At 40.5% G+C, this 15,688-nt stretch overlaps 1 protein-coding gene across 1 annotated transcript in view; it reads right to left on the bottom strand.

The window, feature by feature from the left end:
* Positions 1-5,878: 5,878 nt before the first annotated feature.
* TXN (thioredoxin) overlaps positions 5,879-15,688 on the bottom strand; it is a 33,871-nt gene continuing 24,061 nt past the window's right edge. The window contains exons 5-8 of the mRNA XM_014534399.1: positions 12,338-12,442; positions 11,612-11,671; positions 6,540-6,605; positions 5,879-6,078 (exon numbers count right to left, since the gene is read on the bottom strand). Coding sequence (XP_014389885.1) covers positions 6,016-6,078; positions 6,540-6,605; positions 11,612-11,671; positions 12,338-12,442 — 294 coding nt within the window. The 3' untranslated portion in view covers positions 5,879-6,015. The remainder of the gene's footprint in view (positions 6,079-6,539; positions 6,606-11,611; positions 11,672-12,337; positions 12,443-15,688) is intronic.

Raw genomic sequence — 15,688 nt, 5'->3', positions numbered from 1 at the left:
AGCCAATTAATGATTCTCTCTCATCATTGATATTTCTACCTCTCTCCCTTCCTGAAATTAATAAAACTACATTTAAAAAATAAATCTGCATACATCTTTATGTGTGGGTTTATTTCTGAGCCTCTATTCTGTGTCTGTTTTTATGCCAATACCATACTATTTGATTACTGTATCTTCGTTATGTTTGAAACCAGGGAGTATGATGCATCCAGCTTTGGTATTCTTATTCAAGATTACTTTGGCCATTCTCGGTCTTCTGTGGTTCTCTACACATTTTAGGACTGTTTGTTGTATTTCTGTGGGGGGGAAAATGCCATTGGAATTTTGATAGGGATTGCACTAAATCTGTAGTTTGCTTTGGGTAGTATGAACAGTGTAGCAATAGTAATTATTCCAGCCCATGAGCACAGAATAGCTTTCCATTTATTTGTGTTGTCTTCAATTTCTCCCATCAATGTCTTATAGTTTTCAGTGTACATGTTTTTCACCTCCTTGGTTAAATTTATTCCTAGGTATTTTATCTTTTTTTGATGCAACTGTAAATGGAATTGCTTATTTAATTTCTCTTCCTGATATTTTGTTATTAGGGTATAGAAACTCAACAGATTTCTGTATATTGATTTTGTCCTGCAACTTTACTGAATTCATTTATTTTAATAATTTTCTGGTGAAGTCTTTAGGGTTTTCTCTATGTAATATCATGTTATTTGCAAATAGCAACAGTTTCACTTCTTCCTTTCCGATTTTGATGCCTTTTATTTCTTTTTGCTTATTTGTTTTGGCTAGGACTTGCACTATGTTGAATAAAAGTGGTGAGAGTGGGCATCCTTGCTTTGTTCCTGATCTTGGGGGAGGGGTTGAGATTAACCAAAGAACTTATATGCATATATGAATAACCCATGGACACAGACAATAGTGTGGCGAAGGCCTGGGGAGGAAATGGGAGTGGAGAGGAAGGGGTTAATGGGGGGGGGGCATCTGTAATACTTTCAATAAAGAAATTTTTTAAAAAAGCTTTCAGCTTTTCACTGTTGAATATCAAATTAGCTGTGGGGTTATCATATATGGGCTTTATTATGGTGAGGTATGTTTTCTCTATGTGCACTTTGTTGAAAGTTTTTATCATAAATTGATGTTGAATTTTGTCAAAAGGCTTTTCTGCATCTATTGAATAATTTTTATCCTTCATTTTATTAATGTGGTGTATCACCTTGATTGATTTGTTGATGTTGAATCACCCTTGCATCTCTGGAATAAATTCTACTAGATCGTGGTGTATGATCCTTTTAATGAATTATTGAATTGTTTGCTAATATTTTGTAGAGGATTTTCACATCTATGTTCATCACAGATATTGGCCTGTAATTTTCTTGTGGAATCCTTGTCTGGTTTTGATATCAGGATAATGCTGGCCTGGTAAAATGAGTTTGGAAGTGTTATCTGCTCTTCCATTTTTGAAAGATCTTGAGATGGATTGAGTGATCCGTGTGAAAATGATTCTTATGAGCATATTTGTTCGATTACAGTTGGCATACAATAATAGTTTCAGGTGTATAACAGTGATTAGGCATTTATATATCTTATGGATAAATCTAGCACCCATCTGGCACCATACAAAGTTATTGACTATGCTCCCTATGTTGCACTTTATATCCCCACGACTATTTTTATAACTGTAACTATTTTTATGACTTTTTATTGCATAGACCAGTGGTTCTCAACCTTGGCTGCACATTAGAATCACCTGGGAATCTTTTTAAAATCCTGATTTCTGGGCCTCATCCTCCGGAAATTCTGTTTCTTTGTTATGGGGTGGGGCCACAACATTAGTAACAAAGAAATAGAATTTCCGGAGGATTAGGCCCAGAAATCAGGATTTTAAAAAGATTCCCAGGTGATTCTAATGTGCAGCCAAGGTTGAGAACCACTGGCTTAGAAGGATTCTTTAAAGTTTGGTTGAATTCACCAGAAAAGCCATCTGGTCCTGGACTTTTATTTGTTGGGAGGTTTTTGATTGCTGATTCAGTCTCCTGACTAGTAATCAGTCTGCTCAGATGTTCTATTTCTTCATGATTCAGTTTTGGAAGGTTTTATGTCACTAGAAATGTGTCCATTTCTTGTAGGTTAGGTTACTCTAATTGTATTTCTGCAGTATCGATTGTAATGTACCTCTTTCATTTCTGATTTTGTTTTTTTTTTTGTTTTTTTTTCTTGCTGACTCTAGCTAAAGGTTTGTCAATTTTATCTTTTCCGAGAACCAGCTCTTGGTTATCATCTTTTAAATTATATTTTTACTCCCTATTTTTTCTATTTCTGCTCAGATCTTTATTTCCTTCCAACTTTAGGTTTCATTTGTTCTTTTTTTTAGATCCTTGAGGTGCAAAATTAGGTTGAGATTTTTCTTATTTCTTGAGGTAGGCATTTATCACGGTGAACTTCCCTCTTAAACTTTCCTCTGCTCTTGCTGCCTCCCGTCAGTTTTGGTATACTGTATTTCCACTTGTCTCGAGATATGTTTTCTTTGTTGACCCATTGGTTGTTCAGCGGCATGTAGTTCAATCTCCACATCTTTGTGAATTTTCTAGTTTTCTGGTAATTGATTTCTAGTTTTATACTATTGTGGTTGGGAAAGATGCTTGATATGATTTCAGTCTTCTCAAATTTGTTATGACTTTATATGATCTATTATGATGTTAATGTGGACTTGAAAAATGTGTATTCTGTTGCTTCTGGATGGAATATTCTGTGTATCTGTTAAGGCTGATGTTTCCTTATTGATTTTCTTTCTGGATGCTGTATCCATTGATGTTAAGTGGGGCATTAAGAGCTCCCTGTTATTGTATGCTATTCCTCCCTTTAGGTGTGTTAATATGTGCTTCATATATTTAGGTGCTCATGCACACATCTTTAGTCCACTGGCTATGATGAAGGCAGTGACCGGCTTCTCCCATTGTGCTGAGTCCCCCCTTTTTTTAGTCTTCATTGAAAGTATTACATATGCCCCTTTTCCCAGCCAGCATCTGCCCCACCCCGCCCTAGACCTTCACCCCCCACCTTGTCTGTGTCCATGGGTTATGCATATATGCATGAGTCCCATTTTTTCTTGACTACACAAGGAATTCCTTTTTTCAGGTATCCCTTTCCCTGCAAAATCAGTCTACCTCTATCATTTCTATTTGCATTCTAGCAAACACTCTTGTCTTATAGACAAAATGCCTCTTAACTCCATCGCTCAGCTCTATTTTAGAGCAACGTTTCTCATGAGTTCTACAGCCCTGTTTGTCCCTGTTTACATTCTGTTACTTAAAAAATTATATTTTCATTTGTAAGTGTCCAGAAATCACTGCTGTGATTAGACATGTTTCCTTGGAGACATTTTCCTGTTAATTTACATGCAGATTTACCTATAGAGACAGACAGCAAGTCTTGTGGTTTATGCAAATGAAATCATACAGTTCTGAATTAAGAGTTTTGCAACTTGCTTTATTTCACTGAGATTTTCCTATTTTAGTAGTAATAGCTCCTATTCTGTAATACCTTGAAAGGATTATCTTCTCGAATTTAACCATTTTTTTTAATTGATGGAGATCCAATTCTGTCCTGCAATAATTTATCCATGGACGTTTTTCTTCACGAATGTTACTTTTTAGGATAGATACGGAAAGTGTGACTTCCAGGTCATTTCTGACCCCTCTCCAGGCCCCACCCACCTGGCTTCCATCCCGATCGCTCCATAGAAGCTCCTGGTCACGCCACCACCTGTTTCGTCTTCCTGTCGCCTTCCTCTCAAACATTTGATGGTTGACACCCCTTCCTCTTTACTTCTGGGACGAAAGCCCTTTCCTGGTTTTCCTCCTCCTTGGGCTCCCCTTAAGTTTTCCCTGTTGGTTCCTACTCTACTGGTCTCTAAATGTTGACGTGCGTCAGGCAGCACTGAGCGCGCTTTACTCACAATTCTCTTCCTGGGTGATCACATATTCCTGTTTTGAAGTGCCACCTCCATGATATCTTCTAAATTCCTACCCCAGTCAAGGCCTGTCCTGAATTCCAGGCTAGTACCCAACAGCCTGCAGGACATCTTCATTGGAATACACACCACTGAAGCATCCGTCTTCACACGTCCAGAGAACGTGACCTCTTCTTCCAATCTTCATCTATTACAGCGGTTCTCAACCTTCCCAATGCCGCAACCCTTTAATACAGTTCCTCATGTTGTGGTGACCCCCAATTTCATTGTTACAAATTGAACATAATTAAAGCATAGCGATTAATCACAAAAACAATTATGTAATTATATATGTGTTTTCCGATGGTCTTAGGCGACCCCTGTGAAAGGGTCATTCGACCCCCAAAGGGGTCGCGACCCACAGGTTGAGAACCGCTGATCTATTACAACTTGAACTACCAAGTTGCTCAAACCCTAAAGCTGAAATTTATTCTAGAATTCTACTCCCATACGTTATTGGATATTCTTTCCTAAATGTTATGGGATCTGGACACACTGTTTCATCTCTACCCCCTCCCTCAATCACAGCCATCACTATCTCTGGCCTTGATCTCTGCAAAGGCCTGTCATTCCAGTCCCTTCCCCAACCATTTTCCATACAGCTGCCAACAAACTCTTGTTGGGAGTATTTAGCTTTGGCTTACCCTTCAACGGCTTATAGTTACACCTAGAACAAGGCAGGCCTCAGATAACTGGTCCTTGCCACTCCATCCAGCTTTAACTCCTGCTTCGGCTAAAATGTACCAAGCTCGTTCTTGACTCGGGGCCTTTGTGCATGCTGCTCTTTCTAACGGAATTCTGCAGGTTAGTCCTTTTCACTAACCAGGTCTCAGTCACCTCCCAGAACCCTGCCCCAACCACTCCATCCAAAGCCAGGCTCTGTTATTCTCAATGATGGTGTCCATGTGCTTGTTTTGATCTTGTATAAAATTCCTATCTATCATTCCCGTTATCAGATCCCATGTGATCTCTGGGAAGGGTATCTTAAGCCAGGATCTTTGAAACCATCGTTTTACTATTTATTCAGACTGTTGCACTGAGAGGCAGTAGAGAGCCAAGGACACGGGCTCCGGACTCCCTTGGTTGGAATCTCAGATCCTCCGGCCAGTGTGATGCTTGGGAAAGTACTTAACCTCTTTGCCGGTTTTCTCGCTGGGAAATGGAGTTTATATACTCACCTTTTTGGAGGCAAAGATTAATTCAGGATGATGTGGGGCATATGATTAAATCTATGGTTTTTCAATCACTATAAACATTTTAAAACCTCAAGTGTTCTCTCTGCACTTTGCTGTCTCTAAAACACTGCCTGTTTTTGAATGAAATAGTAACTCCCACAGACTTTACCACTCAGGTTGGGACTTCTATCTACCCTACAAAACTAGTTTCTTAGCTACTTTGAGGGAAACACAGTTCCCATGGGAATGTTTGCAGGAATTCATCCCCTTGTGAACTGCCCATGAAGAATTCCTAACTGATATAACAGGAGTCAGTGAAGCTCACGGGGCCTTGTGGGACAGGAATCTCAAACCAGAGAAACAGTTCCTTCCTGGGTGGACATTAGTTTGGCTCACGCTGATCATTCAGAGAGCACAGGGGATTTGACTGTAGGAATAGAGAATGCTATTTTCTCTGTTCATAAGAATGAAACAATAATAGAATTTAAAAATACTAATCTATTACCTACACTGCCCTCAACAAGATTTCCCTAGAAATACACAAAAGTAGTAATACAAAAGAAAAATCTTAACGCAATCAGTGGCCTACAAGGTTACTAAAAAGTGATCAAGAATATGTGAAAATAATTAGGACTCTAAATACCTTCTAATTGGCCACTTTTCATTTATTTTGCAAGCTAGTCAAGACACCAGACAGTTTTAAAAAGGGTAGAATTAATATTTTATTGTCATTTATAATCAGATGGTAGTTGAATATATAGTCTCTATACTTGATCTATCTTCTTTTTTTTGTAAATAAAAAAAATTACAAGAGCCAATGGCTGGTTAAGATGATTAAATGAATTCATTGATGGTGGCTTCGAGTTTTTCCTTATTAGCGCCAGAAAACTCACCCACCTGTTAAGAAAATATTGAATTGACATTAGATGGTAGCACTGTTACCTCTACTTTGTGCTTAAGACATGATCACAGAATGGGGGAAAACTGGAGGCAAAGGAGAGGTATAATCTTATTCAAAAATAACACCTTGGAAAACACAGTTTTAAGTTAAAAACTAAGAGAAAATAGCCCCTCAAGAACAGGCAAAAGACTCAAATACCTCTTAACAAAGACAAATGTACTTTGTTATAGAACAGGAAGTACCAATCACAGATTTAGTGACTGGGTCTAGCAAAGATCAATTTTGAATTAGATGCCACATTATGTACCCCAGTCAATGAAGAGTGACCTATTTAAGTAGTTCTTAAAAGCAAACAATGGGGACATGCTTCTCAGGATGAAGGAATAAGTAACTTCCGTTTCCTCATTATATCATGTTCTTCTATTACTCAGCTTTCTTCAAGGTCAGATGTGCCTACCTTTTGTCCTTTTTTAAAAAACTGGAAGGTTGGCATGCATTTCACTTCACACTCTGCAGCAACATCCTGGGTTGGGGGGAGGAGGGGGATAGTTGGAGAGAGAATAAAAATAAAACTTAGTATTGAACTTTGACAGAAGCACAGAATCCAAAACCGGATTCTTTTTTCTGTTGTATACTCCATATCTCAGCATTAGGCCTTTATTTAACGCATGAAAATCGACAATGAATATAATGGTAACACAAAACCCTAGTTATATTCTCAATTAAAATTCTTACTAATATGTACTCTCCTCAGAGGGGCACCAAGGAAGGAACAGAATGCAACTTGTATCAGATACTATCTGGTGATTCAATAAGCTCTTTAGTCCAATTACTAGATATTGGCTATTTCATGAATCTCATAAATCAACAAATTCTTTAACTGTACTCAGGGTTATAGTCCCAACTATTCCTCAGAATTAGCACCTCTATCTTTGCTCCTAGTTTTTCCAGATTATTATGGGAATGGGGTACAGAGATGATGATCATAAAAGCTAAAGACGAGTGTGTGAGAAAGAGGAGAAAATTGTGAAAAAATTGTTCAAGAATAATGTCACAGGAATCTAGAGGGGCACGCACTGGTTCTTGTTTATGTTTTTAATTAAAATTTTACTTGCCAGTTCTCAAACCCGGCTGCATGATCAGAATCGCCCGAGGGGCACTACAAGGTTGAGGCCCATCTGATGCTAATGGTAGAACCTTCGTGGGCCACCCAGCTTTGAGACAAATGGGCAAACTCAAAACACCATAAATCGGGCTGGTGGGTGCCTATCTTCCTTCTCCCAGATGCGGCTCTTCCCACATCTAAGATTTTTCTGCTGCTCAAAGGCCATCAAGCATTCTTCAGTTTTGTCACAGGAACTTTTAACACAATACTTTGTTCACATAAGGTTTGGAGGGAAATGCCATGAAAATAGTCTTGTTTGGGCAAGTGTTTCAGGTGAAGAAGGCTGGTAAGGGTTGGACAGTGCCCGCTTGGCACTCAAAAGAGGATCAGGTAAGAAAAGGAGAACCTCACAGCCCCTAAGCAGAAAAACCGTGCAAGGGAGCAACCCAGGCAGCAGAGCCCTCGAACCCAGATCTCGGAAACCAAAGAACTGTCATGGGATTTCCCTGGCCACATTATTTCAGAATGTCAACGGTCAATCTACCCAAGATGTCAGATTTAGTTAGACCAGTGGTCGGCAAACTCATTAGTCAACAGAGCCAAATATCAACAGTACAACGATTGAAATTTCTTTTGAGAGCCAAATTTTTTAAACTTAAACTATATAGGTAGGTACATTGTTATTAACTTAATTAGGGTACTCCTAAGGCTTAGGAAGAGCCACACTCAAGGGGCCAAAGAGCCGCATGTGGCTCGTGAGCCACAGTTTGCCAACCACGGAATTAGACCAATTCGGGAGTCTGACATTTTAATAGTACTGAGTCAATATTGCAGGAACATAGTATTCCTATCAAAATCCTCTATGGACTTGACCTTTGCTATCCCAAGTTAATGTTTTACTTTTATCACTTCTGTTTTCTTCTTGTTCTATGGACTGGTTTGCTATTTCTGTAGTGATTGCAAAGTTATGCGCACTTAAAAACTAAGTAGCTACCTCCGAGGTTTTGAAAACATTCTTATCACTTCCCTCTTAGAAACGAAAAGCCAGCCTACTCCCCAATAACACCTCCTCTTCCTGTCGTGTGTGTGTGTTTCTTTTTGGTGAATAATCTGGAACTGTAAACTTACATATAGTAAAATTCACTTTGAGGGGTGTGTATGGACAAGTTCTGACACTTGCATAGTCACATAAACACCACCAAAACCAGGACACAAAACTATTCCCTCTCCCCCCAAATTCCCTTGGGGAGCTCCTTTGTAGTCAAACCCTCCGCTCACCCCACCCGCTAGCAACACCCGACCTGTTCTCCATCCCTACAGCTTGACCCAGTCTCTGATTTTTATTAGCTTCTAGCTTACACTCCATATAGCGAAATAACTTTAGACCTGCTTTTGTCAGTTCTATTATTAACTCATTTCTGGCTGTTCTAAAATGTTACAGAACTCTCAGGGCTAACTCACTTGTTTCTTGTTTTAATTTACCGAAGTACCATGCCCCGCAGAGAGCTGGGAGCCCATCATTCCCAAAGGGCGAGTACTCGCACTTCTCTGTGAATACCAAGTTTTCCTTGTGCACCACATTACGTGTCCATGCCTCCTAGCTGTCCATGTGACTCTATTACACCCAAACGATAACTTCTTCCTATCCTAGGCTTTATAGAGCCTTCTTTCAAAACTGTATGCTGCTTGCTCCAAAGACATTATAAATGTGTAAATTACCCTGGGTCTGACGTTCATGGTCGGGAGCGACCTGTATATAAATTTTAAAAACTAATTCAGTTATGAAACATTCCATCTATTGAATGATAGGATCTAATGTTCAGAAATGAGACTGATGTAATTTTTACCCCTTATCTGTATTCTTTAAGAGTTGAAATGAGGTGATGGTTTTACCTAGTTTCCAAGCAACCAGAAGACCCACTCACGTAATTCATGAATTCCTTGGCGAAACCACTCACTGACTGTTTAAGGAACTGCTTTTTGTTTGAATGACCAGGTGAGTAGGAGCTGACAGAGACTGCAGCTATGTGTATGTGGTGATCAAAGGGTTCTGGAATTAGTTCAACTTTTACCTCTGCAACAGATAAGGCTATTTAGGTGGTTGTAATAGCCGCCATTACAGGTATTCGATCTTTAGAACAGGGACGCAAAGTGAAAGGCCCCCAGTGTGTGAGTGGGGCACCTCAAGGTTTGGAAACTCTCAGGGTGATGAGTATGCCAACCAGACGCGGACGAGCAGCTCAGGCACACAGCAGTCCTGCCTGCTCTGCACATCTGTGCCCCGGAGGCGGTAAGAGCGCTGGGCCTTGAACCAGCACGGGGCAGGGCTCAATGCGCCCCCCTCGCGCCCCCCAACTCTGCCTTGATTAACACCTCTGTGCTACAGTCCACTATCGCTTCAGTGGGGATGCTAAGAAGCTGTTCTCATCGTTCCTGTGAGGATTAAGTGACCTAATGCCGTGGTCGGCAAACTGCGGCTCGCGAGCCACATGCGGCTCTTGGGCCCCTTGAGTGTGGCTCTTCCACAAAATACCACGTGCGGGTGCGCACGTACAGTGCAATTAAAACTTCATGGCCAATGCGCAGAAGCTGGTGTTCTGTGGAAGAGCCACACTCAAGGGGCCCAAGAGCCGCATGTGGCTCGCGAGCCGCAGTTTGCCGACCACTGACCTAACGCATGCAGAGCTTCCCACAACATCTAGCACATGGTATTGCTTTCCAATAAAAATGTATTCAGTTGCTATCTGACAGGGTCAGCACCAGAAGTTTCTCTCAAGACTTTAAGTTGGAAAAAACCTTTGCTCCCTGTTTTAACCGAACACATACTATCTACTCTCAATCCTTTTTTTCCTAAAACTATGCCACACATCAGAACAATAGCGTGACAACCATTCTTTTTATACCAACTGCCTGCCAGGAAAGTGTGCTTAGTGAAGAAAGAGACTAACAGTCAAGGAGAGACACAAAGAGGCCATTATAAAGATTCAGTGAATGTTTCACATGTGCCAGGTATTGTTCTAAGCGCTTTCTAGGAGTTATCTCATTTAACCCTGATGACTATCCGATGATGTTACGTTAACATTGCCATTTTACAGAGGATCAAACTGAGGCACAGACAAGAAAACCGAGCCTGTACAGCTAACAAGCGACAGAGCTGGGGGAGAAAGCAGGCAGTCTACTAGGTAGAGGATCCACCCCATCCCACAACCGTAATGCAAGAGGAAAAGGTGCCCAGGATACCATGGGGACAGAGGAAGGGAAACTAACCTAGTCTGGGCATAAAAGGGGGTAGCTGGAGAAGGGTTCCTGGAAAAGATGTGAAGCCTGCAGCTAATTCATCAGCTACAAAAGGCAAGGCTGTGCCCAGCAGGCCCAGCAGAGAATGGACTGTGAGTGAAAGGACGCGTGTGGAATTGGTGAACGTGCTGTGGGAAGGTCCTCACAGATTTAGAAAGTATAACCCTGTACCCACTTTTATCGACCCTTTAGTACATTCCATAGTTGCTCAATGAATATGCAACTTTGGCCAGCTGATGGGGCAAGGATTAACATCTGACCATAGCAAAAAACCAAGGCTCAAGGAAGGAGGATTAGCCTGAAGCAGAAGTCACTGAGCCAGGACTGGAACCAAGGTCTAGCGCCTCTGCTGCCACATCATAGCCTAGACCCCTCCTGCCCACTGGGGGAGGGGGAAATGCCCACCTATCTCTAAAGAGCGCCCAGTGAGACGCCTTAGCTGGCTCTCCCCGTTCAGTGGGCTGTGTGAGGCACGGTCCGCGCTGGGAACCTGACCCGCACCCACCACACCACAGAGCGGCCTCTGGTGGGAAAGAGCAAGGGCTGGGAAGCCAGCGACCTCATTTTAAACCCAGGCTCTGCCACTGCACCTCCATGGACCACCTCACACCTCTGTTTTTCTCTTCTGTAAAATGGGGTGGTAACACCAGGATTTAAATGAATCAATACTTGTAAGAACAGTGCCTGGCCCATAAAGTGCTAAACAAGCATTTGTTAACTCAACCAACCTGGAATCTTCCCCTTAATTATTCTCTCAGCTCTCTACTGGGCAACTTGGTGGTTTTTTCTTTAAAACCGTTGGGTTTTCTAATTGACCAAAATCAACTAAGACTAGAATAAGTGTGTGAATATACTTTCTCATGTCATTACTTCACAAGAACCTTAAAAGTGGTCTCCACGTTTGGTGATAACCATCAACTCTATAGTGTTAGGTAGAATATAAAGGTTTTTAGAAGGTAAATAACTGGGAAGTAAAGTACTGAAGCCTCAACTATCTATTTTTATGCTTATTTTAGGATACATATACCTCCTGATATCTGGGATTAAGCTCATAGTTGGCACAATTACCTATTCTTTCAAAAGAAAACAGTTTAGCTAAGTAGCATTCCAGATTTCCAGCCACGTACCTGACAGTCATCCACATCTATTTCAAGGAACACCACATTGGAATACTTTTCAGAGAGGGACTGGAACATTTTAAATGAAAAATACACAAAGAATTAGAACTTGTCAATGGCAGTTAATACCCAACCTTCTTAAACGAATATATAATAAAAGATGCCAAAATTTAGACTAGGGACAAGGGTAAGCATAAAGGACATATTTTCTCTGAATCAAATTCTTCCTAGAGTAAAATAACTCGAGGCCCCAATTTCAGAGAGAGCGGGGCCCATGTTTCAAAATGAACTAAAGCAAAACCATTTAAGACAGTGGTTCTCAGCCTTCTGGCCCTTTAAATACAGTTCCTCATGCTGTGACCCAACCATAAAATTCTTTTCGTTGCTACTTCATAACTGTAATGTTGCTACTGTTATGAATCGTAATATAAATATCTGATATGCAGGATGGTCTTAGGCGACCCCTGTGAAAGGGTCGTTCGACCGCCAAAGGGGTCGCGACCCACAGGTTGAGAACCGCTGATTTAAGACACCCGAATTAGCTTTTAAAGGTTGTCTTCAATGGGCGACATGTGTCAAAGCTAACTTATTTAGGTTGTTACATTATTACTTTTAGACCAAAGATCAGACAACAACCAACCCACAAACTATTGTTGTTGTTTTTTTTTCTAGGGTCGTGACCACCAACCCAAAGAACACAAATCTCTTAAACAGCAGAAGGTGTTTAATACTCACATGAAAGAAGGGCTTGATCATTTTGCAAGGCCCACACCACGCGGCGGAGAAGTCAACCACGACCAGCTTATCTCCTGCACTGTTCAAGGCTTCCTGAAAAGCATACTAGGGGAAAAAGAAAGGCGTGTGTTAAAAGGCCCAATAAAACCTGACAAAATGTGACACAAAGCACAATTCAGAGGTCCTGGAAGCAAAGCCTGCCTTTTAATAGAAAAACCCAAAGAAACTGCTTGAAAAACAAAAAAAATCCTTTGGTGTTGTTTGTAATATTGCTTGATAAGATGAAACAAGTATGTGTATAGTGTATCAATATTCATGTGTCTATGAATATTTTATAAAATTTTAGACTATAGCCAAACTAAGGAAAAAAATAGACATTTGTATTAAAAATGTTTCCACATCAAATCTAGGTACAGTGTAACCTCGTTTCTCAAACTTAATTCGTTCCAGAAGGCTGTTCGAAAACCGAATCATTTTTTCCCATTAGAAATAATGTAAGTCGAATTAATCCATTCCAGATCCCCAATGATTCCGTTTTAACCTTTCTTAATATACAGTATATGTCTATTCTGTTTAATCTATAAACAAATACTTTAAATACAAAAAGGACATGAAGTGTAAATGAAAATTTAACAAAAAGTAAATGTACAGTAAAAATGAAAATTTTACAAATTATAAGCAGCAACAAAAGCAAAAAAAAAACCACGAAAATATTCACAGCACAATATCCTGATATCTTAACAGTAGTAAACTGACTGATATTTGTGCAATTTCTCCTTTGTCTGTCACCTGAGAGATGTGTGACTCATCATACAGGTATCAGCATGAAAGGGTTGTCAGGTTGAGAAGCGAATTGTTCGAGATGGGAGATGTTCGAGAAACCAGGTTCTGCTGTAGTTTGGACACATTTACTAAATGCTTAACTGGTGAAAGGGGATCACCTGAATTAAGAAGTCACAAAGACACAGAATTTTGCTATCTACAACACAAGTTTGTTTGTTTCTTTTAATCTAACACTTTTTTCATTAAATTAATATTTCCTATGGTGGAACTTTCCAAAAGCAAAAGAAAGGAAAAGTAACCTCCTCCAATCACTGGCGACATGAAGCATATTTCCTTGTATTCTTTTTAACGGAGTTTCCAGAGTTCAGATCAGAACTGTGTATGGTTGACTTCTGCCCTTTATCTCAAAACTCTGCCCTCATTGTTGACCAAATGAAAGCCAGTTCTAGTTCCTCCTAAGGAATGCACGTTAAATAAAATGCCAGGAGCAGAAATGACCAAAAAATCCCTTACCACCAACCTCCGTGAATAATTTACTGATGGTCTTGATACTGTAACCCTGGGAACCTAACCTTTCAGTTAAGAAACTCATTTTAACCACAATTAGTCAGTCAGTGCTGATCAAAACCAGGGCAACGAAGAGAAATCAAAACACAAACATCTACATCTAAAGTCTAGGTTTTCTTCAAGGAGAAAATGCGGATCACACTGGTTTAATGAAAAACTAACGTTCCCCTCCTTTGACAGCTAAGAATCAGATCAGATCTGGTCCAGTAGAAAGAGAAAGTAAATGAGTCACCATTAAAACCTTGAGTGAATTCCCCTGAAGTAGTTACATCTCTAGATTTCTAATTTCTAATTTTTTGGGAAATAATTCACAAATGATGTTTCGAGAATGGCATGTCATTACTTATGTACCCTTTTCAGTTATGCAGGTACAAACTGTCCCCCTACCTTTGGGGGTCTGTGGGAGCGTCAAGTTAGAATGACAGAAACTGGCCCTAGCTGGATAGCGCAGTTGGTTAGAGCGCCATCCTGATATGCCAAGATTGCAGGTTCCATCCCTGGTCATGGCACATACAAGAATCAACCCATGAATGCATAAATAAGTGGAACAACAAATTTCTCCACCTCCCCCTCTAAAATAAAAAAGAATTATAGAAATTACATTTCCAAATCACCACTGATTTGTCCAGATTAAATTTTTAGAAGGTCAAACAAGCCATTCTACACAGGCAAGATCCAGATAAGACAGAAAACAAGTCTAAGAATGACACTGTCTGGTCAGACAAATACAGTGGACCCTTGAACAACACGGGTTTGAAGTACGTGGGTCCATTTATAGATTTTCAATAAGTATAGACAGCACTGTAAATGTATTCTCTCTTGTCATTTTCTTTTCTCTAGCTTACTTTATGGTAAGAATCCAGTATACAATACATATAACATGTGTTAGCTGACTGTCAGCTCTATCTGTAAGGTTTTTGGTCAACAGTAGGCTATTAGCGGGGAATCAAAAGTTCTACCCACATTTTCAATTGTGCAGAGGTTGATGTCCCTAACCCCTATGTTATACAAGGGTCGACTGTATATTGTTTTGTGAACATGGCTGGCTCTCAGTAAATACTTGGTAAGATTACTTTCAACATAGAATATTATTTCAAACACTCTCAAGGAATTCCCACAAACAACTCAGAATCAAATTCCAGCAAAACTACCTAAAAATCTGAAAAGAAAAAGGCACGCAATAGGAACTTTGGGCTCAAATGAACCTGAGTTAGAGCCTGGTATGTGTAGACTTCACAACCATTTCTCATCTCCAGATATTTAAAATTTACCTAAAACAGACATCAGTTTGAAAATGATTCAAAATTACCTCACTAAGAAGCAAACCACAATCCCTAGATACCAGAAACTAAAAATGAAGATTAAAGGTCCTCTTCACTGACAAATATTTTAATTTTTTTAAAAATCCTCACCCAAGGATATTTTGTCCATTGACTTTTTAGAGAGAGGGAGGGAGGGAGGGAGACGCCCTAGCCCGTTTGGCTCAATGGGTAGAACATCGGCCTGCAAGCCTGCAGACCGAAGGGTCCCAGGTTCGATTCCAGTCAACGGCACGCACCTCCTCGGTTGCAGGCTCCTCCCTGACCCAGAGCCCTGGTCAGGGCACATGCAGGAGGCAACCAATCGATATGTTTCTCTTACATCAATGTTTCTCTCGGTCTTTCCCTCTCTCTTCCACTCTCCCTAAAAAGCAATGGAAAAATATCCTGGGGTGAGGATGAACAAAAAAAAGGAGAGGGAGAAACAAAGACATCAATGTGAGAGAGACACATCAACTGGTTGCCTCCTGCAAAACCCCCTAGTGGGTCAGGGATGGGGGTTTGGACCTGGAAACCAGGTATGTGCCCTGGTGGACTGGGAATCGAACCTGAGACCCTTCCGCGCTTGGGCACTCTAACCACAGGGCCTGACACAAATATTTTAAAAACAAGTTAGGTGGGGTACATAAATAGAAGCAGAGTCTAGCACAGCCGTGGGCAAACTACGGCCCGTGGGCCGGAT

Source organism: Myotis brandtii, unplaced genomic scaffold (genome assembly GCF_000412655.1).
Source record: "Myotis brandtii unplaced genomic scaffold, ASM41265v1 scaffold13, whole genome shotgun sequence".
Lineage (NCBI taxonomy): Eukaryota > Metazoa > Chordata > Mammalia > Chiroptera > Vespertilionidae > Myotis > Myotis brandtii.
This window is presented reverse-complemented; position numbering and strand designations above follow the sequence as displayed.